The 23,221-nt window shown below is 47.6% G+C and overlaps 1 protein-coding gene across 2 annotated transcripts in view; it reads left to right on the top strand.

Moving 5' to 3' along the window:
• The first annotated feature begins 4,731 nt into the window (after positions 1–4,731).
• Positions 4,732–23,221, top strand: part of NUAK1 (NUAK family kinase 1) — a 78,609-nt gene continuing 60,119 nt past the window's right edge. The window contains exon 1 of one of the 2 annotated variants that reach the window (XM_003269960.4): positions 4,732–8,266. In XM_003269960.4, coding sequence (XP_003270008.1) covers positions 8,009–8,266 — 258 coding nt within the window. In that variant the 5' untranslated portion in view covers positions 4,732–8,008. The remainder of the gene's footprint in view (positions 8,267–23,221) is intronic. The other variant, XM_030821296.1, reaches the window with a different exon arrangement.

Raw genomic sequence — 23,221 nt, 5'->3', positions numbered from 1 at the left:
TAGTGCTGTTCTAGACCTTGCCATTCCGGAGCTTCCAGGCAACTGCAGGGAGCTGGGCACACAATTGAGTAATTGTAATACCATGTGGCAAGTGCTATAATAGACCCAGGAACCGAGTGCTCTGGGGACAGAGAACTGAGTCTTCAGTTCTGCCCAGCCCAGGATCAGGGGAGAGGTGATGTCCTCAGCTAGGTCTCTGAGACGGTAGATGTTTGTCATCTGGAGGCCAGGAAATGAGGTGTCCCAGGAATTGGGTATAGCATGTGCAAAGGCCAAGAGACACGAAACCCTGAGAACCATGAAGGGAAAGGAATGTGCATTATTCAGTGAGAGAAAGGACCCCACCCTGCCCAGAACCCTATTTAACCTCATTGAAAGCCTAAGCCTCTTCCATTGTAGCCAATTAGACTTTTTCTCCCTCCTGACCCCAGCACGTCCCTGCACGTGACATTTTTACTCTTGTGACTTTCTGGCAGCCACTCTTTCCAGGGTGGCACGGTGTTGTTTCTGCTCTGGAGTCCTGCCAGTGCCTTCTCTGTTGACAGGAATTTATCACCTTTCAGTTTCTTTTTTTGATAACAGAAACTTCCAACAAATCCCTGCTGTTTTATTCCCCAGGAAGAAGCTATCTTATTTTTCAGTACAGGGTTTAGAACAGAGAAAACAAGGCAAATGGGACTGCTGCCAGCTGTCCACGTGCTCCATCCCATTCACATGTGCAGGAGGAAAGGAGGAAGGAATGTGCAAGCAACGGAAGCCTGACATCTCCAAAAGGAATCAAGAATGTCGGCCGGGCGCGGTGGCTCACGCTTGTAATCCCAGCACTTTGGGAGGCCGAGGCGGGCAGATCACGAGGTCAGGAGATCGAGACCACAGTGAAACCCCGTCTCTACTAAAAAAAAAAAAAATACAAAAAATTAGCCGGGCGTGGTGGCGGGCGCCTGTAGTCCCAGCTACTCGGAGAGGCTGAGGCAGGAGAATGGCGTGAACCCGGGGGGCGGAGCTTGCAGTGAGCCGAGATTGCGCCACTGCACTCCAGCCTGGGCGACAGAGCGAGACTGTGTCTCAAAAAAAAAAAAAAAAGGAATCAAGAATGTCAGTGTCGGAGGGTGTCATCAGTCATCTCCTGCTCCATCGGCTACCCACTGAGGTGGCTCCCCAAACTGACACTCTTCCCAGCAGGTTCAGTGGGCCCTCTCAACCATCAAATGCATGAGATAAATTAAAACTAAAACTCCATCTGGGCTATTTCTGTTGACCCTTGTAAATATCCACGGATTCTATTTATACTTCTGTTTCCTGATGTCACCCGTCAACCCCCATGGAAATGCCTTCTCTTACATCCTTTTATACACAGAATAGAATACCAGTGGGCAGGTGGCAAAAAAACAAAACAAACAAACAAAAAAACCCCAAAAAACAGCCTACATTTATTGGGTGCTACTACTCATATCTTGCTGATCTTGTGTTTTTTTTTTTTTTTTTAAATTAACTCATCTAATCCTCAACAACAACAACAACAACAAAAAACCCTTTGAGACAGGTATTTCTAATGCCCCCATCTTAAAGCTGAGAAAACTGAGAAAAAAAAGAGGAAGTTGATCAAGGGAACACAGCTAGAAAGTGGGAGAGTCAGCATTTGTACTCGGGATTGTTCTGATTCTGGAGTCTCTGCCCTTAGTCATCATTCTTATTGTTTCTCTAGCCACTTAGCAGGGGGAAGAAACAGCTTTCCGTTGGACTTGTAAGCTTTAGTTTTATTTTAGTTATCTAGTCCACACTCAAGTAGCCTGGGTTCTCCCAAGAAGTTTGATGGCTAGAGGTCAGTTGAATGCTATCAACTGTACTTACTACTCGTAGGCTGGAAGCCGCATGAAGATGAGATCAGACCTGTCTTGTCCTAGCCCATTCTCAGCCCCGGGTGCCTGGCATGTATGGGAAAAAACTGTGGAGTGAATAAATTTGTTTCTTCCTGTTTTATGACTGTTGAATACTACTCTTATTTAATCTGTGACACAAGCAATGCAGGAAAAATAAAAGAAAAACTCAAGACCCTAAATAATCTGCTATCTCCTTGAATAAACAGATAGAGAGAGAATAAAAATGTCATTTTGGGTTCCAACTATTCAGGTACTTGTTATAATATTGCATTTTGCTTTCTCTGTGTAAATACAGATTTGGTGTAAATCGTATGTATTATTTAGGGTAGTACTAGCTGTCATGACATATAAACCCTCAAATTGCATGGGCTTAACACAATACAGTTAAGTTTATTATTCACTGATGCACCAGTCCAATGTCCTGGTCAGAGACTGACTTTATTTTTCAAGGTGAAGTAGCGGCCCAGGTTTCTTTTATCTTGTAGCTTCACCATTCACTTAGGGCCTCCAAGTCCTCTGTTTCCAGCTGGGCAATGCGGAGAAGGCACACCCACTTTTTAAACACCCTGGATTGGAAGCAAAAAACATCACTTTTGCTCATGTTCCATTAGAGAGACCTAGTCTCATGGCCGCACTTGGATGTATGGGAGGCTGGGCAACGTGTCCCTGGCTGAACAGCCGTCTGTCAGCTCTATGGATGAAGCAGCATGAATTTTTGGTTGCAATTATCTTCCTTCCACTACAGTGAAGACTAAGCACTTATTTAGCTTGCTATTTAATGTAAATTGTCCACCAGACCACATGTTTAAGTTAGAAATGTCACAGTCTTAGGCAACTTTTCAAAACTTCATCTAGCAAAGTGGAAGAACAGTTATCAGCCAAAGCACAGGCATTAATTGACATGAGCTCGGGATAGGGGTTGGAGCAAAGCCTTCGAGTCGGAGGCTCGCGTTCAAATCCTGACTGCAGTTACTGTTTGATCACAGGCAACTTAGCCTCTTTGAGACTCAGATTTCTCAGTAGCGAAATGGGCAACATAACACCCACCTTGCAGTTTTAGCAGGGCAATATGCATATGTAAGGGTCCTAGGTAGTAAATAAATAGTAGGTAGTAAATACATAATGACTGCTATTACGATGATTTCTGAACAAATGTTTCTTTTTTTTCTTTTATTTTTAACTGACACATCATTGTACATATTTATGGGGCACAGTGTGATATTTCGATACATGCATACAACGTTTAACGATCAAATCAGGGTTATTCGCATAGCAAACACATATCACTTTGTTGTGTTGGGAACATTCAAAATCTGCTCTTCTAGCTATCTGAATATATACAACAAATTATTAATATATACAATATATTGTATATAATTTATATACAATAAATTATAAATACATATAATAAATGAATATATACAATATTCTACTGTATATTCTTAAATACACAATATAAATTACTAATTTATTGTATCCTCCCAATTAAATTATTAATTGTAGTCACCCTGCAGTGCTATCAAACATGAGCACTTATTTGTCTTATCTAGCTGTAATTTTGTACTCGTTAACCAATCTCTGGCTATCCCCGTCCCCACCCCCAACCTCTAGTAACCACAATTCTACTCTCTACTTCAATGAGATTAACTTTTTTAGCTTCCACATATGAGTGAGAACATGTGGTATTTGTCTTGCTGTGCCTGGCTTATTTCACTCAACATAATGTCCTCCAAGCTCATCTATGCTGCCTGAATGACAGAATTCGTGAACAACGATTTCTAGAGAAAGCGAACATACCTTCTTTCTTTTAAATTGCTTTGAAAATAGAAAGTGCAGTGAAGGACCAGTAATGAGCCTTATGTAAATAAAAGATGTGGGATAGTGTGGATGTCACACTTTCAAGTGCCAATGTTATTACATCTGTCCTGTATCCAAGAACAAAACCAGAAATCAGAGTCTAACCAAGCAGTATGATTAAACTGCTTAAAATTGCCCCAGGCCAGGCACGGTGGCTCATTCCTGTAATCCCAGCACTTTGGGAGGCCTAGGCGGGTGGGTCACCTGTGGTCAGGAGTTTGAGACCAGCCTGACCGACATGGTGAAACCTCGTCTCTACTAAAAATACAAAAAAATTAGCTGGGCGTGGTGGCACATGCCTGTAATTCCAGCTACTTGGGAGGCTGAAGCAGGGGAATTGCTTGAACTAGGGAGGCGGAGGTTGCAGTGAGCCAAGATTGTGCCATTGCACTCCAGCCTGGGTGACAAAAGTGAAATTCCATCTCAAAAAAAAAAAAAAAAAAGGCTCCAAATTCTAGTAAGAGCCATGGAAGATGAAAAGCATCTTATTAATATCCACGATTTATTGGGTGGATATAGTCTAGCCCTTAATCCTCATACCCACCCTGTGGGATGTGTTATTGGTGTAATTGCTAATACCACATACATTGTTACTGTCAGGCCTCTGAGCCCAAGCTAAGCCATCGCATCCCCTGTGACTTGCACGTATACGCCCAGATGGCCTGAAAATGCCCTGCCCTGCCTTAACTGATGACATTCCACCACAAAAGAAGTGAAAATGGCCGGTCCTTGCCTTAACTGATGACATTCCACCACAAAAGAAGTGAAAATGGCCAGCCCTTGCCTTAAGTGATGACAATACCTTGTGAAAGTCCTTTTCCCGGCTCATCCTGGCTCAAAAAGCTCCCCCACTGAGCTCCTTGCGACCCCCACTCCTGCCCGCCAGAGAACTCCCGTTTGACTGTAATTTTCCTTTACCGACCCAAATCTTATAAAACGGCCCCACCCCTATCTCCCTTTGCTGACTCTCTTTATGGACTCAGCCGGCCTGCACCCAGGTGATTAGAAGCTTTATTGCTCACACAAAGCCTGTTTGGTGGTCTCTTCACACGGACACGCATGAAAGTTACCATCACCACTTTGCAGATTAGAGAATTGAGGCATAGAGGGGAAAAACAATTATCCAAGATGATCATGAGTGGTGGAACAGGGATTTGAACCCAGTCACTCTGCCTCTAGATCTGAAGCTCTTAATCAAGGAGCCTGGGCTCTTGTTGGAGAAGATGCTTTATCGATGTGAAAACATTCACACACAATGCCTGATAGCATTGTGCTGAAGTGTGGTTCCAATTATAAACGTGGTAGGAATTCAGTCTGGAGAGGAACTCCCAGTGCCTGGGCATGACTGTGTGTGTTTTTCATCCTTCCCATTTAAGGAGATGGGGCATGGCATATATGGAAGGAGAAGAGGGGGAGCTTTGGAACTGGACAGGTAGGGTTTAAATCCTGGTGCTGCCATTTACAAACTGCGTAAACTCTGGGAAATTACTTAACCTTTCTGATACGGTTTCTTCAACTGAAAATAGGGATTGTAAACAGCTACTTTACAGACGAGGGTTTGCTGTCATAAAACAGTACCAGCCTATGGTAGATGCTGTTGATTCAATAGATACTGATGAAGTCCCACATATCTGGAAGTAACACTATCAGCCAGAATTAGCCAGGTTATGCTGCTTTAACAAATCCCACTGACTTCAATAAAGTTTAATATTTGCTGACACTACTTTTCCAATGCAGATTGGCTGAGATTTTCTGCCATCTTTACACAGAGACTCAGGCTGGCTTGGGGAGGCTCCAATTTTGTACCACCATGATTGTCAAGGTAGGAAAAAGAAGACATGGGGATTTGCTCACTGGCTCCTAAAGGTTCCAAGTGAAAGCAACACAATCACTTCTGCTCTCATTCCACTGGCCTAAGCAAGTCCTATGGTCACATCTAACTTCAAGAGGATGGGGTAGTGGATTTCTACCACATCCCAGGGGTGGGGAAGAAGTAGAAAATATTTTAAAATACTACCGTAGACACAATGTGTTTATCTCTACAATAGATCTGCTAATCCATATCTTAAGAGGAAACCGAAGCTCTGAGAGGCTATGTCATTTGACCAAGGTCACAAAGCCAATCCTCTGAGAAGCCAGGACTCAACCTGCATGCCACTCATCCTGACTGTTGGATCTATAGGCACAACGTCCACAAACTTTGTACAGAAGCAGAACAGTTTCAGGATGGGGGGCAGAGAGGCCCTGCAAATGCGGTGGACAGAACAGGAATTGAATAGGCATGATGGGCCTTTGTGTTTGTGTTCTGTGATTTCTCCTGGGGAAGGGAAGAAGGGGCAGGGGAGTTTGTGTGAAATATCAGTAGAAGAAAAGTTTGGACAGGTAAGAATATCACGCGTCAGAGTGCAGCAGAGACATGTGTGGAGGATGAGGGCAGTGTTTCAGGCCATTACTTTGGCAGCAGTGAGGTGGTTCCCAGGGAAGGGTTGGGGATGGCGGGCTGTTGCAGGAGTCCGGGGTAAGGTGACCAGGGGTAGACAGGAATGAAGGCGGCGGGAATGTAGAGGAAGGGCTGGACCTGAGAGCTGCAAAGGAGGCTCCAGTGAGGTCCACTGGTGGAAAAAAACCGCCATGCGATTTTCAGAACACCAGACCTTCTTCAACCTTCACTCTTCCCACCCCAGTCTGGTACATTGCACCACTTGTTCAAAAAAAAAAAAACAAAAAAATTTCCCTAAGACCTCTTTTTCTCTAGCCTTCCTCCTTATTTTTCATGGTCTCTTCTTAGAACGGGGGCAGCCACGCCGCGGTGGGAGGCCCTTCCTGCCTGACCCTTACCGTGCGGGGTACCGTTCCTGTCACCATCGCCAGGATCTGGCCCTTCTAGTGAAAGGAAATCTCCCAAGGCCTAAGAAGGCAAGAGGCCTGCAAATCGCCTCCTGCTCAGTAAACGGGCTGCTCAGCAGGCCCGGGGTCCTGGTCCACCCCAGGTCCCTGGTTTGCCCACCTCCGATGGCGGCCTTCGCTGGCAGGGTGGGTGTCTCTGGGGAGCCAGCTCCGTCCCGGCGCCTTTAGAGCCCCATCTCTTCCACGTCCCCGGCCTTCCTCCCCTTCCAGGCTGCTGTCCCCGCCGGGGTCCAGATGGTGTCTGAGGGCCGGCGGTTCGACGGCGGGCCCGGGGTTCAGCCTCCCGGCCTCCCTCCGTCCCTGACTCTCCTTTCTTCGGAGTGGGCGCGGGGGCTGGGGCCAAAACGCCGCTCTTGGGGTTCTCCTGGACTCGGAGTTGCCCCAGGCGGGCGCAGCTCTGCCCCGCGGGGTGCCAGCCTCGGCGGGCAAGGTCCGTGAGTCACCGCCTGTAACCCAACACCAGGCCTCCCTGCCCCCTCCCCCAGCTCCGGCCACCAGGCCGCGGCGACACCTACAAGAAAATGAAGGGGCGCCCGGGCCCGCGGCGCCCCCGGCCGTATCGCTAGCAGGTCCCGGCGGCCCCCGGCTCGCGGCGCTCTCGCTTCCCCGGCCCCGGGGCTGGGCCAGCCGCAACCGCCGCCCCAGAGCGAGCAGGAATCCAGGCCGAGGGGCCGGCCCCGGAGCCCGAGGCGGCGGAGGGCCCGCGGTAGCTGCGACTGGCGAGCCCGCGAGCGCCCGGGGAGGGGGCGCCCGGCTTGGAATTTCCCCGTCCCTTCTGGCCCAGCGAGGACAAAGCACCCCTGGCCGCCGCCGCCGCCGCCGTGGCCTACGCGGCGCCGCACAAAGAGCGAGTCGCGACACGCTCCCATCCCCCTCCACGCTCACGGCGGCCCCGGCCCCGGGTGGCTGCGGGGAGGTGGGGGAAGCCCTGGCTGCGCCGCCCCTCGCTCCCCCTCCCCTGGGGCCGCGCGAGCACCGCCCCCGCCCCGTCTGCGCGTCCTCCCGGGGAGGGGTTGGGGGGCGCGGCGCCCCACATAACACTCCCCCTCCTGCGCTGCGAGCCACCCTCTCCCCTCCCTCCTGCAAACACCACCGCCTCCCCTGCCACCGCCGCCACCTCGCCCGACGCTCCACAGCTCGCCGCGGCCGGGGGGCGGTGCGCGGACCGTGCGCGCCGCGGGCGCCAGATGTGCAGTCCCCGCCGCCGCCAGTGACCGAGCCGCAGCCCGCGCGGTATCGGGCCGCCTCCCTAATGCTGCGGGGGCGACCTTGAGCGTACAGCGGCTTCCCTTGGTGGGGACCCCGACACCCCAGCGCTGTGCCCGGTCTTGCCCTCTGCAGCCCGGCTCGCCCCGCGCTTGGACATGGAAGGGGCCGCCGCGCCCGTGGCGGGGGACCGCCCCGACTTGGGGCTGGGGGCGCCGGGCTCTCCCCGAGAGGCAGTGGCGGGGGCGACTGCAGCCCCTGCGGCGGCAGCAGCCCCGGAGCCCAGGAAGCCGCACGGGGTGAAGCGGCATCACCACAAGCACAACTTGAAGCACCGCTACGAGCTGCAGGAGACCCTGGGCAAAGGCACCTACGGCAAAGTCAAGAGGGCCACCGAGAGGTTTTCGGGCCGAGTGGTGAGTGGGGCAATCCTGGAGGGTGCGGGGGGCGCTGGGTGGACGCGGCCGGGGACTGAGGGCGTGTGAGGCGGGGGTCTGTGCGCCTTGGGGCTCTCTTGACAGAGAGGGGGCTCATTGGGAAACCCCGAGACAGACTCCTCACTCTTTCCCCAGCACCCCGTGACTCAGGCGTGTCTCTGTCCTGAAACACTTGTTACATCCTGTCTGCACATATTTTATTTTATTTTGGTTTGCTTTTAAAAATTTAATCCTAGCAGCAAAGGAATGTTTTAGATTTGCAAACACTTTGCAGCGTTGGGACGGCCGGGGTCTCCCTCGTAGACACACATTTAGACCATGCCCCGAAACGCCTTATTTCCACAACTCTCCAAAGAACCACATTCCCAGCTGGGAGCTAGCCCCTCAAGTCCTGTGTTTTGTAGGTGTCCCTACCCCCTTCCACCCATCGGCCCGCAGCTCCTTGCTCTGCATCCTCCCACTCAGACTCTGCATCGCCCTGATGCTGCTGTGGCTGCAAGGGAGGGCGACTCTTGCCTGTTTCTGAGACAAGGTTAGGGAGCAAAAATAAAGACTACTGCAAGCCTGAGGATTCTAACAGTTTGCATCGTGGATTTGGGAGGACTGAAATGTCCAGGGCATGGGTAGCTACAGAGATAGCTGTGCTTAGTTGCAGCAGGCTCAATTGTGTTTCAGCTCCTGGTTGCAGGGCTACCAAACTGCTGAAGGGGTCTGGCCCCCCTGCTCTTGTGACAGCTGACACCGTGCCAGGGTCCTGGCACCATTTGCACAGCTCCAAAAAGTGCTTTGAGTGCCTTGGGGTCTGTCTGTCTTGTCCCAGCCTTGGTTTGTTGTTATTTTCACTTCTGCAGAACAGGCCCTTGAAATCCACACTGCTTGTGGCTAGAGAGTTGGGTTCAAAGTGACTGACTGTTGCAGAAAGATTTTGTGTGGTGTGTGGCAGAAAATTAACATGGTTCTTTGATTTGAAGCAGATCAGATGTATTCTAATCGATTTAGGGCCAAAGTCAGAAACTAATTATGGGACTCCTTGTGTGCATTTTTGGGCGTGTTTTGGGGGCTCAGCTTTGCTTATAAACAACAAATGACTGCAGGGAGAAAGGAAAGTGAGCTGTCAAATAAAATAGCAGCTTAGTATTGACATGTTTCTTTTGCATTTGGGCAGGGACAGTTCTGTGAAAAAAAATGGGAGTGCCAGTCAGCAAAGTTCAGTCCCCAAATTCTCAAATATCTGGATACCCGGATAACGCCCTCCCAACCCATTTCTCAGATTCGATGTTTGAGTCTATATAACTTCATCCCATAACGTTATTTAAAAAAAAATCTGTTATCAATTAGTTGGAAATTTGAGATGTTGTACATTTCTTTCTAAAGCTGGCTCTGTAATAAATTCTACAGCAAGCAAGTAGTTGAGAATTCACTCTGGGCAGGTGCCATTTTTGTAGGATGAAATTGTTAAAGGGCAGGGTTGTAGGCACTTTCAGGTTTGTGGAAGAAGAGGCTGGGAAACGTGCACTTCATTCATGCTTTTCTTCTGAGGTGATATTCCCCAGGCTGGATGTTGAATAAGCAAAAACTAAGCTTAGCTCCCTGCTCATGTTGTCTTAATAGCTGCTGAAGAATCGCACTGGGAAGGTGGGAAGCAGAATAATGAAAAACAGACCCAGTTCGAGCTGCAGGTTGAGAATATGAGACTATGAGGGGTTGTTGAAGTGGTAAGGGTATGTCTGGGGTGTGTGAAGGGATCCCAAAGTCTAAATGCTGGGGCACTGCTTCAGACCTTTCTAAAGAACGAACCCTTGTCTTATGGCAGACGCCTTTCTGAGCGTCAGTGGGACTTCCTGTCAGGCGTTCTTCGAGCTGCCAGATCCACAGACTAGGTTAGAGTGAAAGGGATTTGCATCAGTAGGCAGGAGTCCGCCTTTCTCTTTTGGGGGATGTCTTTCTCTGTATTTGCAGAAACTGAACATTCCGTGAGGATTTAGTAAAGTGGCCACGAGGGGGCGCCCTGAGAACGAGAGAGGCTTCTTTACCAGCCGCAAGTCTGAAGTCCCGCTGTGTTATTGTTCAGCCCTAGTTCATTTTCCCATTGTGCTATTAATTTCAGCTAAATCTCTTGTTTTACCCCCAAATTATGTAAAGCTTTTAAATCTGGCAGCAGACCCATGCCCAGAAACTGACAGTCTCTAAAATGCTTCGTTTGTTCACGGGGCTGCCTTCTCCTTGATAGCTAAGCTTATAGAATGTTAGCCAGATCCCTGGGTGAAAACCTTGCATAAAACAGATGGGAAAACTGAGGTTTGGGGAAGGAAAGTCCTCCTTGGCCCCCCTGTCCTCCCCGTGCTGAGCACACTGCTCACAGATGGTGTTAAGAACTTAAGTGAGAAACAGGAATTGTCAAGTGGAAAATTTCCTGTGACTGGCTGAACAGAAAATAACAGCAAACAAAAAATTGGTCAACGAGTTGTTCTTGCCCATACAGTGCCTGGTGACTCAGAACCTGTTAAGAGCAGCAAGAAATTTTCATCTAAAATATGAACTTGGAGTTTTCTTCTGGAACCAGTGATGTGCTAAACATTCACAACTTGCTTTGAAGGTGCAGTTGAGGAGAACTGAAAGGGCACTATCTTAATTTAGCCTTTTGATCTTTGGGTAGGATTTTGAAGTGATGCTTTATTTTCATTTGCACCAGTGCCTTTTACAGCATCTCTCAAGCGGAGCAGTGGTTCTATCGTGTTTTACTAATGTGAGTGGCCCAAGACAGGTGCCGGGTATGGGGCTGTATGAAATGCTGTGAAATCAACATCCCTGTTGAAAGCAGGGGCTCTTCTCAGAGAGGAGAGAAGTTTCTAAAAAATGAGGATGTGGTGGTTTTTAATTGCATACCTGGAAGGACCTTCTGAGTAAAACAAAACACAACACAGCATCATTTTCTATGTGCCGCGAAAGGCAGTTCTGAAGAGAAGTGCAGAATGAGATGCTTGGAGTCAGCTGGTGCAACCCTGTGCGCCGTCCAGGCATCCTCCTGCAGTCTTGCAGCCTCTGCTAAAGCATGTCCATGAGACCAGGACTCAGAGTGGCTTGTTCCAGAGATGAACAAGCTCAAAAATGAGGCACTCTTGCAGAAAGGCAAAGAGCCCTGGCTTACATTCAAATCCTTGATCTATCCCCTACTAGCTTTGTGTCTTTTGGCAAGCTAAGCGACTTTTTGAAACCTCAGCTTCTTCATCGGTAAAATGAGCTACTAAGAGTACCAACTTCATGGACTTGTGAGAACTGAATACAGTGATCTATATAAAACCTCAAAAGGGGACATTAATCAATTTAGTTCCTCCTTTTAGCAGATTTTTTTTTCTCATCTCATTTTAGGATTTCATTAGATTTTAAGACCATCAGAGAGACATGATGCATTGTATTATGCAGAGAGAGATGGAAGAAATAATCAACTTTTCAGAGTAATAAAATAAATACCAAATTAATTAGGGAGGTGTGTCCATAGGAAGATGAGATAATTAGCCAGATTCAGATAGGATCTGAATGCATTTCTCAAGTCTTGAATTTGGGCCTTGTTTATTGCACAACTTTTGTTTTGATACAGTTTTGGGTAGGCCTATTGGGTGAGCCTCTGTGTCATAATTCGGCATGCATTTTCTTTGAGCTAAGCTCCCTGGACCTACAGGCCACACAAAGCATTGCCAAAAAACCCAAAACCAAAACCACACAATTTTATGTCCTGTGATCACCTCGATGTCAAGGGGCCAAGTTCAACTTCCTCACTAGGTTATCTCTAGCGAGCAGTAGGTGGTGTGGTGTGAGCTGGAGGCAGGGTCCCTCGGGGGGAGTCTGGGATGGGAGCGGCAGGACCGGTGGGCAGTGTGTGCCCCTCCCCCACAGTCTGCTCTGGTGCCCCTGGCAGCAGAGGATGGGGCATCCTCACCTAGCAAGCCAAGTGTTTTGACCAAAAATGGGTGTTTTAAGCACCCAAAGCTATTCATAGCCTCCTGCTGGAAAACTGCAAATCAGGGAGGCAAATTAGCAAGCTGGCCTGCCAAGCCAGGGGATGTGTTGGCATCATATGCACGGTGGCAGAAGTACCATGTTGCAGCTAAGGCCCAAACCCAGTTTTAGAGTGTAAGGGACCATGGCAAACATGTGGTTCAAACTTCTCATCTTCGAGGTGGGACCAATAAGGCGCAGAAATGTTAAGTGACTTTGTTGAGGTTGCACAGCTCTTGAATGACGGAACTGGATCTCAGAAACCCGATTCTTGATTTGGCATTTTTCCATCACTCATTTAATAAATCTTTACTAGAGAAAGACATGGGCCTCACTGTTAAAGAACTTATAATCTAGTAGCAAAGATGAAATGTACTTACAAACTAATTCTATTCAGTTCGATGAAGATTTATTGCCATCTGCCATATGCTACTCACTATGTTAAATGCTGAGACATAGAAATGAGTAAGACCCAGGGAGCTTCCAGCCTGGTGAAAGAGAAGGCGGAAGTAGTTACTAGGCACGAGTAACTCTTTCATAGAGGATTTGATTGTTTCAGGTGATTTTCAAGTTGGACAACAGCTCATTGAAGCTTAGCTCATGAAACTGAGTTTGATCCTGGACAGAATCATATTTCTACTGCTACCATTATTTACTACCAGCTGATATTTTTGAGAGCTTGTGGTGCATCCCGCTGTGCTAAGTACTTTAGAGACATTTTCCCTCACTTAATCTTCACAGCAACCCTGTGAGGTGTAAAATAGTGAGACCCATTTTACAGATGGGGAAAATGACGCATAGGGAGCTTAGGTAACTTGCCAAGGGTCAGACAGCTGGATGGTGTCTGATCAGTTTCCAAACGAGTTTGTTTGGAAACCCAATGCTGCTAGAGGAATTGGGAACCTTCCTTAATGTTGCACAGCTGGTGACCTCTGGATTTGGGTGTGGTTCTTTGCTAATGGTGCCAGAAGAGCAGCCATGGGGTGATCGCCCACCCTTCCGGAAGGGGATCTAGAGGAGGGGGCCAGGGCATACCGTGGGATTAGAAAATGTTCTCTGGCTAATGGGAGGACAAGTACTGTTGAAAATGACCCTTGATTTGGGTTTCAGAGGATTGGAATGTGGGGCATTCCAAGGCATTCATTCACTTGTGTTTGGGGGAAGGTGAATATTCCAGGTGGCTTGGAATGCAGGGTTTGTGCTGGGACACAATGGGAGGGCAGGATTGGTAAGGTAGGATGGGGGTAATAATACTAATTGATGCTAATGCGAATAATAGCAACTAATACTTCTTGAGTGCTTATAACATGCTAGGTGCATGTTAACTGATTTAATCTTGATAACAATTCTGCTATCATTCCATTTTCCAGATGAAGAACCTGAGTCACAGAGAGGTTAACTAGCTTGCTCAAGGTCACAGGCAGCAGCAGAGCCAGGTCTGGACCCAGGCAATGTGAATGCAGAAAGCTTGACCTTAACTCTCTCTCTAGAGGTGTCTGAGCTGGGTTCTGATCACAGTGGGGCATTGAGCCCGTCAGTTTGGTGTGCTGGCATGGAGCAGGGAGTTTTTGCAAGAGTTGAGGTTGGGAAGATAAGAATCAGAGCCAAGTTAGGGAGAAGAGATGTGCCTGCTTCTGGTGAGCCATCTGTTTGTTGGTCTGTTTGTTGGACCTCGAGGAGTTTGTTTTTTAATGAATCAGGTCAGGGAGCTCTTCACCTGGACACACACAGAGTCCTTTGCTTCCCAAGCAGCCTCAGACCCTGGAGTCCTTAGGGGGCTTTGAGGGGTAAGCTGGTTCACTTCCCTGCCTGCAGACAAAAATGCCCCCACACCATGCCAGTATGTGTTGATCTTGCTTCCTCCTGGGAAGCAGCAGGAGATAAGGGTTTGAGTCAAGGTATCTTGTCTGTCGCTGTGTCCTGTGTGTCTTGAATCCATCCTGCATAGATACTTATTGTCAATGCCTCACATGGTGCCAAGCACATAGTAGGTCCTCAACAGAGGCTTGTAGGATGGAACTGAAGTGAATACATTGAACGAGAGAGTATCTTGGGAGGTGTAGAAGTTGTACGTTATCTTTCCTGACCTCAAGGAACTTCAGATTTGTAGGGAAGGAAAGACAATGGTTGGAAATGAATGGCAGGTTACAGAGCAAAGTCTGTAAAGACAGGCAGACCCTTTTCTGCACGAATTCCCCTTCTGTTACGTTTGCACATGCATTTGTTAGGGAGAGACGTATATCCAGGGTTTGTCAGGTTTCTGGCCGTGGCTTCTTGTCCTCAGTGGCTCCAGAGTCAGACAGCAGAAGTCTCATTTGTCTTTCCCACATGAAAGTCCTGGAGCATCTGTAAGTTATGATTTGTGAAGTATCTGCTTTAAAGCAGAATGCATTTATCATCGTACTGGCCCAGACGACATTGTAGAGTGCAGGAATGAGAGGATCCCAGGCCTCAGAGTAGGAGGGGCCGGGCCGGATGACCCACCGTGAATGGAGTCTGGCTGAATTGATAAAATTCCCTGGAAACAGCCCAGGAGCAGCCAGATGTTGGCTTTACAGCGAAACTCTTCGGTAAACTTTTAACTGCATGTGAAAACCAGGGCTGGGCAGTTCCACTTCTAGGTTTACCCAGGAGAAATGTAAACATATGTCCGCACAGAAACTTATACACAAATGTCCATACAGCATTATTATTAATAAGAGCCCCAAAGTGGAAGGAACTTATGAATGGATAAATAAAATGTGGCACATCCATTTCATTTGTGGAATATTATTTATGATCTATTCCATCATTTTATTTATGGAATATTTTTGGACTGTTATTCAGCAGTAAAAAGAAATGAAGTACTTAATACATGTGACAGCATGGATGAACCTTGAAAACATTATGCTCAGTGAAAGAAGCCAGACACAAAAGACCACGGATTGTATGATTCCATTTGTATGTAATGTCCACAAGAGACAAATCCATAGAGACAGAGCTTAGATGAGTGGGCCTGCGGGTGGGGTTGGGAGTAAATAGGGAGTAGCTGCTAATGGGTATGGAGTTTTTTGGGGGGTGCTGAAAATGTTCTAAAATTGTGATGATGGTTGCACCACTCTGAATATACTAAAAACCCCTGAATTGTGCACTTTAAATGGGTGAATTATATGATATGTGAATTACATCTCAATAAAGCTGGTAATAACTTAAAAAGGCGGGGAGCTCAGGGTGGAGAGTGGGAAAGGGGTGGAAGCCTGTATCTCTCAGGCCTCTAAGATTCCAACCTCTGGTTCCACAGAAATCTCATGCTCATTTTGTGAAAGAAGCGAAGACAATATCCTGCCAACCATGGTCAACATAGAGAGCCCCAGGGCCAGGCTGCCCGTGTCCATATGCCAGCCCACCCCTTGACAGCTGTGTGACCTTGGAGTAGTGACTAATTTTTAACCTTTGGATTCTTTGCTGGGGCTCACAATAGTCCTTTTATGGATTGTTGAGAGGAAGCACCAAGGTGACATAGCTAAGCCTTTTGCCTGGTGCCTGGCACACAGTAGGTGCACAATAGATGCAGCCAGGGCCATTGCTAGTCTACGAGGCACCTTTGTGCAAATTAAAAAAAGGCCTCCTCTAGGTGGATACATATAAAAAGGCTTCTATCCTGGCCAGAAGCAGCCCCTCTCTGACCAGTGGCTCTGTGAGAACGACGCGGGCTGGGGCCCATTTACCTGCCCATCGGCTGGTGCCTTGTGTGTGTATGATCTGCACATCCCTGCTTGGCAGCCCTGGTGGTAGCTTGCTTTCTTCTTCTTCTTAGCTACCACTTGTCAATACTCTGTGGCTGAAGCTTCCCCATTAGAAAGACCTGACATCCCCACATTGGGGCTCAACACACCTGCTCTTCTTTTCAATCTAGCCATAAACCAGATAGATGTATTTAATGTGTGCTTAACAATGTGTCCAGCACTCTAAGTCCATAGGGACTTTCAGAGGAGGATATTACAAGTCCTACCCTTGAGATACCTAGAATTTAGTTGAGGCTGTTAGATTCAGACATCTGGAATAATCTGAGAACAATGCAATAATCTGAGTATAGAAATGAGGTGTCAAGGCTGGGCGCGGTGGTTCACGCCTGCAATCCCAGGACTTGGGGAGGCCAAAGCGGGTGGATCACTGGAGGTCAGGAGTTTGAGACTAGCCTGGACAATGTGGTGAAACCCCATCTCTACTAAAAGTCCAAAAATTAGTCAGGCGTGGTGGTGCACGCCTGTAATCCCAGCTACTCAGGAGGCTGAGGCAGGAGAATCACTTGAACCTGCCAGGCGGAGGTTGCAGTGAGTCAGGATCGCGCCACTGCACTCCAGTCTGGGCGACAGAGGCAGACTGTGTCTCAAAGAGAGAAAAAAAAAAAAAAGGAATGAGGTATGGAGGAAGAAATCCCAGCTGTCGAATCAGACAGACTTGGGTTCAAATTCTATCCTGCTACCCAAGAGCTAGATGGTCCCAGGCAAGCTGCTCATTTTCTCTGGCTTCTGTTTACTCATCTGGAAAATGCAGCTATGAAATATCCTACCAAGTGCGAAATATCCTACCAAGTGAGATTGCCATCAGAAATAGGATTTGGAAGCTTCCAGCACAGAGCCTGGTGCATAGTAGACTCTTGAAAGCTAGAGCTAATATTACTGTTTCAGGGAGAAGTACTAGGGTGGAGTACCCAGTGACCTTCTTATCTTGGCTCATGGCTCTCCATGCTTAAAATCCTCCCATGGTTGCATGGGACCCAAAGTCTGAATTTACCATGTCCTTCAAGGCTCATGCATGGATGTTCAGACCACCACTTCCTTACTCCTTTGTTTCAGCCCCGTGTCTCGTGTCCTTGTGAGCACATGGAGAGTGTGTGTTGGACTATTTGTAGACTCCATTCTTCCTTGTCTATTAGAAAGGCAGCAGGGCTGCTGTCTGCCTCACTCATCACTGCAGCCCAGCCTGTAGCCCAGTGCTAGGCATCTAGTGGGTGCTCAGTAAGAATGAATGAATGAATGATCGAATGAACAATTGCCGGAAGAAGCACCGGCAATCCTGAGAAGATAGAGTTCTGTGAGGGCGGGAGTCAGCAGGGAAGGCCCTGGGGCTCCATCCTCCTCCTTCTCTGGGTCACTCCTCCCCTTAGCATTGTATGCACAGCATTGCTGGGTGCGTCTCAGTGACAGCTCTGCCCCGCAGCAGCCGGAGAGGCGGCTCAAGCCCATCCCAAACCCATTTCCCACCCTTGGAGGCTGCTCCAGGCGGGTAGTTTTTCAGAGCTCAGCAGCCTCCTCGGGCTGCTCACACTGGCCTGGCTTCCTTCAGAGAGTCCAGCCCTCCATCTGAGAAGCCCAGGTAATCAGCTCTGCAGAGCGTGCAAGGTTTAGATGCAAAATACATCTACAAGGTTTTCAAAACATTTCTTTCTGGGTTGTAAATCAAGTACTTTAAGAATTGTAAACCGGCTGGGGTGCGGAGTTAATGTATGTCTTGGAAAAAACACCATCATGATTTGCCTTTTAAATTTGAGAAAAGAATTCCACTTCCCTTACTTTCATTAGAGATACTGAGATTTCCAGGGGGAAGGTGCTAAGAGGAGGCTGTGGTAGGTGTTAGCTCCTTCCCTGGAAGGGCGGGGAATGGTGAGTGGCTTAGGGCTCAACTTTCATCTATTTGGCTGAAGGACAATTTCTCCGTTTGAAAAAGGTAGCGGCTGCTTCTCTTAGTATCTCCAGCGGGACCCCATTCAATTCTGTCTGTGTCAGGCTCCCATTATTTATGTGGCTGACGGGCCACAAAAGTGCTTGATTGCAGCAGGTTCAAATGAAGCCTTGCTGGCTGCTGCCATTTCACTATGAACTGGGCTCAGCTCACGTGTGGTTCACCCCAACTGCCAAAGGTCAATCATGTCCCAGTCTTCTGCAGGATCATGGAAGGGAAGTGGACCGTCCAATCTACACATTAAAAAGGGAAGCGGGAGTGGTGGCTCATTCCTGTAAATCCCAGCACTTTGAGAGGCCGAGGTGGGTGGATTACTTGAGGTCAGGAGTTCGAGACCAGCCTGACCAACATGGCGAAACCCTGTCTCTACTAAAAATACAAAATTGGCCGGGCACGGTGGTGCACACCTGTAATCCCAACTACTCAGTAGGCTGAGGCAGGAGAATCACTTGAACCTGGGAGGCGGAGGTTGCAGTGAGCTGAGATTGCACAATTGCACTTCAGCCTAGGCGACAGAATGAGTCTCTGTGTCAAAAAAAAAAAAAAAAAAAAAAGAAGAAACGAGAGAATTTGGAGCTAGGCTTCCTGGGTTTGAAAGAACATGAACCTCCAATGTAACCTTGAGATAATCAGCTGTGACTCGGTTTCTTCATCTATGGAATGGGAGTTGCAGTGTTAACAAACTGTATGTCGAGTTCTTAGAAAAGTGTGTCGCCCACAGTGAATGGTCTGTAAATCTAAGTTTTGGAAGGAGGCCTCTTTGGAAAGGCAGGATGGGGTCTCGGCCGTGTCTGTCCCTGCAGCAGCCTGGGCATAGGGCATTGCACACAGTAGGTGCTGCTGTGTCGAGTGCACTTGCTTCACTTGTAAATTGAGGGGCTGAGACAAAACTGTCCTTAAGGGTCCCTTCCAGCTCATAGGAAGAGAATCCTAGGATTCACCGAAAGGCTTCATTTCCTATTGCTTGTTTTTTGGCAGAAGGACTCCTTGCTGGGGAAAGCGGGAAGTATCTTCAATTCTCATACCCACTTTGCAAGTGTACGGAGAGTCTCCCCGTGTAGACTGTCAGCCTATGTTTAGGGAGGTCTGCTCACCTTCTCTGCTCTCTGGTTCTGTGGGATGTGAATGCATTCTGTTCAGCTCAAGGCAGCCGAGGCTTTCTTAAACATGTATATGAGGTGGCTTCTGAACTAGACTCTAGGTGAGACAGAAAATGTTCACCCATGCTGGGTGTGGTTGCTTCTGCCTGTAATCCCACACTTTGGGAGGCAGGGGGATCGCTTGAGGCCAGGAGCTCTAGATCAGCCTGGTCAACGCAGTGAGACTCCCCCGTCTCTACAAAAAAATTAAAAAGTTAGCCGGCCATAGTGGCCTGCACCTGTAGTCCTGGCTACTTGGGGGGCCAAGATGGGAGGATTGCTTGAGCCCAGGAGTTGGAGGCCACAGTGATCTACGATCACACCACTGCACTCCAGCCTGGGCAACAGAGCGAGGAGTTGTCTCAAATAAAAGAAAATAAAAAGAAAGTGCTTGTCCTCAAAGAACCTCTCAGTTTTCTCATCTGTAAAATGGGTTGGTAATAGAGCTTAACTTCTAGGTTGTCACAAGGACTCATGGACCACACACACATTGAGAACAGTGCCTGGCATGAAGCCAGTTGTCAAGCAGTGTTATTTGTTATTATTTGCGATTCAGAGGAGGGTAAGCTCATGTTCTGCTGGGCTGCTCAGAGGAATCTTTGCTCATCTTAGATGCTTAGACTTTAAAGGGGCTTTGCTTTTGGTCCCAATGAGGCCAGAGGCTCGTGGCTGCCTCTGCTCTCAGGATCTCCCTGTGGACACCACTTATTCTTCCCAAGGCTTTAGCAGTGATTGGGCACATTGAGCACCCAGGAGAGCTTGGCTTCTTGATCCTGGGTGACAGGTAGGCTAGAGGCAAGATTCCAAGGATGAGGAAAAGACCTAAGAGAGCTCTGTCCCCAGGGGAAGGGATGTTTTTGCAATCTCACTTAGAGGGAAGACTTGACTCATATGTTTACTACTATTTCATCCTTGAAGATGAACAAATAAAGCTAACCTTTACTGAGCACTTTGCCAGGCTCTGTGCTGAGTGCGTTGCCTGTGTCATCTCACTGAACTCTTAGAACCATTCTATGAGATAGATGCTGTCCCCTGACTTTGCCCAGAGGTAACTGAGGCCCAGGGCCCCACTGTTTGTAACTTGGGGATCATGGCAGGAAGGCAACCCATGTCTGTCTGAGCTCGAAATTATGAGCCTAGACTGCTTCCCAAGAAAGAGTAGAAATATCTCTGTCATTTTTCCTTGTGGCAGGTGTTCCCTTCTGCCTCTCCCAGGTAGCTGGTTTAAAAATATTTATTCAAATAGCACTGTGCTAGGCACTGGGGGAGGCAACAGGGAGTAAGATATTGTCCCATTGAGTTCACCCACCTCTTGATTCTAGAATATGCATCTAACCCTGACATTTGATGATCCTCAGTCTTTGTGGTCCACGTTTATCCCTCCTTGCTGGTCCTTTTAAGGAGACTGATTTCTTCTTGTATTTTTTTTCTTCTTTAATCTCTCAGGATTTTATTACTTTCTATCAAACACATCCGTTAGGCAGCCTCAGCTTTCTCAGTATCAATTAAGACAGATGCCAGCAAACCTTAGAAGCTCTCAGTGGTCCTTGAGGCAAGATAATTACCTTGTGTGATTCTTAGTAGATTTGAAAGTGAACTCTTTCTTCCATTAGCAGAAGCCATGCAGGGAGGAGGCTAATGGTCTGTTTCTCTGGTGAGCTCAAAGCCCAGCTGTGAATGGGTTTGCCTGGAAAGACAGGGCAGTGATGTGCTTGCTGCCCTGGGGAGAACCTCATTTTGCATCATCCTCGTGGTTAGTGGGTATCTGTTTTTCAGGCAGGACCAAATGGAACACTGAGGGAGGAAACGAATGAGTGTGTGGGAGTGAAGCAGGTAGTAGAGATCCTGAAGAGGAGAAAAATGAAGTGGAAATCTCCGCTTATTTGGTTGTGTAGGGAGGTCCAGAGCAGAGGGAGCATTTTTCCCTTAACAACCCTAATAGCAGGAATCATTGAATGATCGGTGTGTGCCAGGCACTATTCTAACTATTTACGTGCTTTTTCACCTTCGAACCTGTATTATTATCACATTCATTTCGTCTATGAGAAAGCAGAGGCTTAGAGGAAGTCCAACAACTTGCCCAAAGTCAGAGAGCCGGGATCACAGGATGTAGGGCTGGACCGTCTGACTTCAGGGTTCATGATTACAACCACTGTTGGAGCCGGACTTAAAGCACAGAGAAGTTGCCTCCATGCTTGGGAAAATAGCAATATGAAGAACTTAATTTCATGATGCCAGTTGTTCTATGTCTTACTCATTTGTATCCTCCCAGTGCCTAGTTCAGTGCCTGGCACGCAGTCAGAATGCAATAAATATTTGTCAAATGGCTGTAGATTGTTAAGAGTCTGGGTATGTTGGGAGACTTGGCTGCTGGTTCTGTCACTGCCACAACTTAAGCAGTGTGACCTTGGGCAAGACATGCCCCTCCATGGCTTCAGCTAACTTATCTGTAAGATGAGCGCTCTGCGTCGGATTTTTGTTTTACAATTTATTATTCATTCAACAGATACTTATTTATTTATTTATTTAGATGGAGTCTGGCTCTGTCGCTCAGGCTGAAGTGCGGTGGCGTGATCTCAGCTCATTGCACCTCCACCTCCCGGGTTCAAGTGATTTCTCCTGCCTCAGCCTCCTATAGTGCTGGGGTTACAGTCATAAGCCACCACACCTGGCCATTTAACAGATATTTATTGATTGCGTTCTCTGTGTGAGATACCGCTCTGGATGGTAGGGAGACAGCCATGGTCAGACAGATGATGTTTCTGCTCCCTTACTTGCAGCTTACATTCCAGCCGCTTCTAGAAACTGCATTTTGTGAATCTTCATGTCTTGCCCCAAAATTGTTTCAAAGTGGCAGTTGCTGGATTCTCTTCTGTTTCCCTTCCCCTACTAAAAGGCAAGCCAGGGCAGAGGTTTTCATCAGTTTTGCCTACTGATGTACCCCAAGTGCCTAGGACAGTGCTTGGCAAGTAAATATTGCTGACATGCATGCATGCATGAATGATTGCAATATCTCCTCTGCTAATGAGATCCCAGGATATAAAAATTCTAGGGCTGAAGCCTAAGAAAAAAATTAAGGAGCAAAAATCAAATTTTCCAGGAAAAAATCCCATTTTCCAGGAAAAACACTGTCTTTATAAAGGCAAGAACAGTTAAGATTGGGATGGTTTATTATTATTCCTGCTAGTTGAGGGATTAGGGAGTCAGGCAGGATTCCTTACTTTTTCATCTGGTGATGCTTTTTGCAAACCACAGAGAAAACAAAACAAAAACAAAAACTCTTCCTTTCCCCCAACCCCTTTGCTTCAAGCAGAAAAAGCACTTGCTTCTTAAAACAGCTCATGAAGGAAAAAATTATAACGAATATTTTGCATTTCTCTGGTGGCGGCACAGTCTGAATTCCATTCAGCCCCACAATGAGTTCTAATTTTATGAAATGTTTGGATTAGCCACCAATTTTCCGGTGGAATTTAGGAGGCTTGTACTCGTACTTACGCTTGAAGTGAAGAAATCTCATAAAATCCTTGCAGTGTCTCGGGCCCAGTGGGACGTTGTAGCCAAGGACAAAATGACCATCAGCAGAATGACGGGGAGGAAAGAGGTCTCTTTGGCAGCTGTGGCCTGGCTTTGCAGATGATGGTGTGATCCTGAGCTGCAGTCTCTGGGGCTTGGCCGGGCTGCATACCATTTTCAACTGATCATGGGCTATAAAAATTCCAGCCCAAGCACAATGCCTCGTACCTGACCTTGTTCTTTCAATTCCTAGAGCCAGAGAACATTAGGGCATCTGGTAATTGGGTGAGAGTCATTTGATATAGCACATGGTGCTCTGTCTTCCCCTCCTCATAGCTCATATTGCCTTGTGTTGTAATTTCCAGCTCACATATCTGCCTCTTTGCCTCTCGACCTACACGGTCTAATATGGGCACATATGGCTATTAAAGTTAAAATTAATTATAATTAAATAAAATAAAACATTCAGTTCCTCGGTGGCACCAGCCACATTTCAAGTGCCCAGTAGCCACATGTGGCTAGTGGCTATCATGGGATGTTGCAGAATAGATCATTTCCACTA

Source organism: Nomascus leucogenys, chromosome 10, assembly GCF_006542625.1.
Source record: "Nomascus leucogenys isolate Asia chromosome 10, Asia_NLE_v1, whole genome shotgun sequence".
In the NCBI taxonomy this organism is placed as follows: domain Eukaryota; kingdom Metazoa; phylum Chordata; class Mammalia; order Primates; family Hylobatidae; genus Nomascus; species Nomascus leucogenys.
Note: the sequence above shows the minus strand (reverse complement) of the source record. Positions and strands in the feature narration are given on the sequence as shown.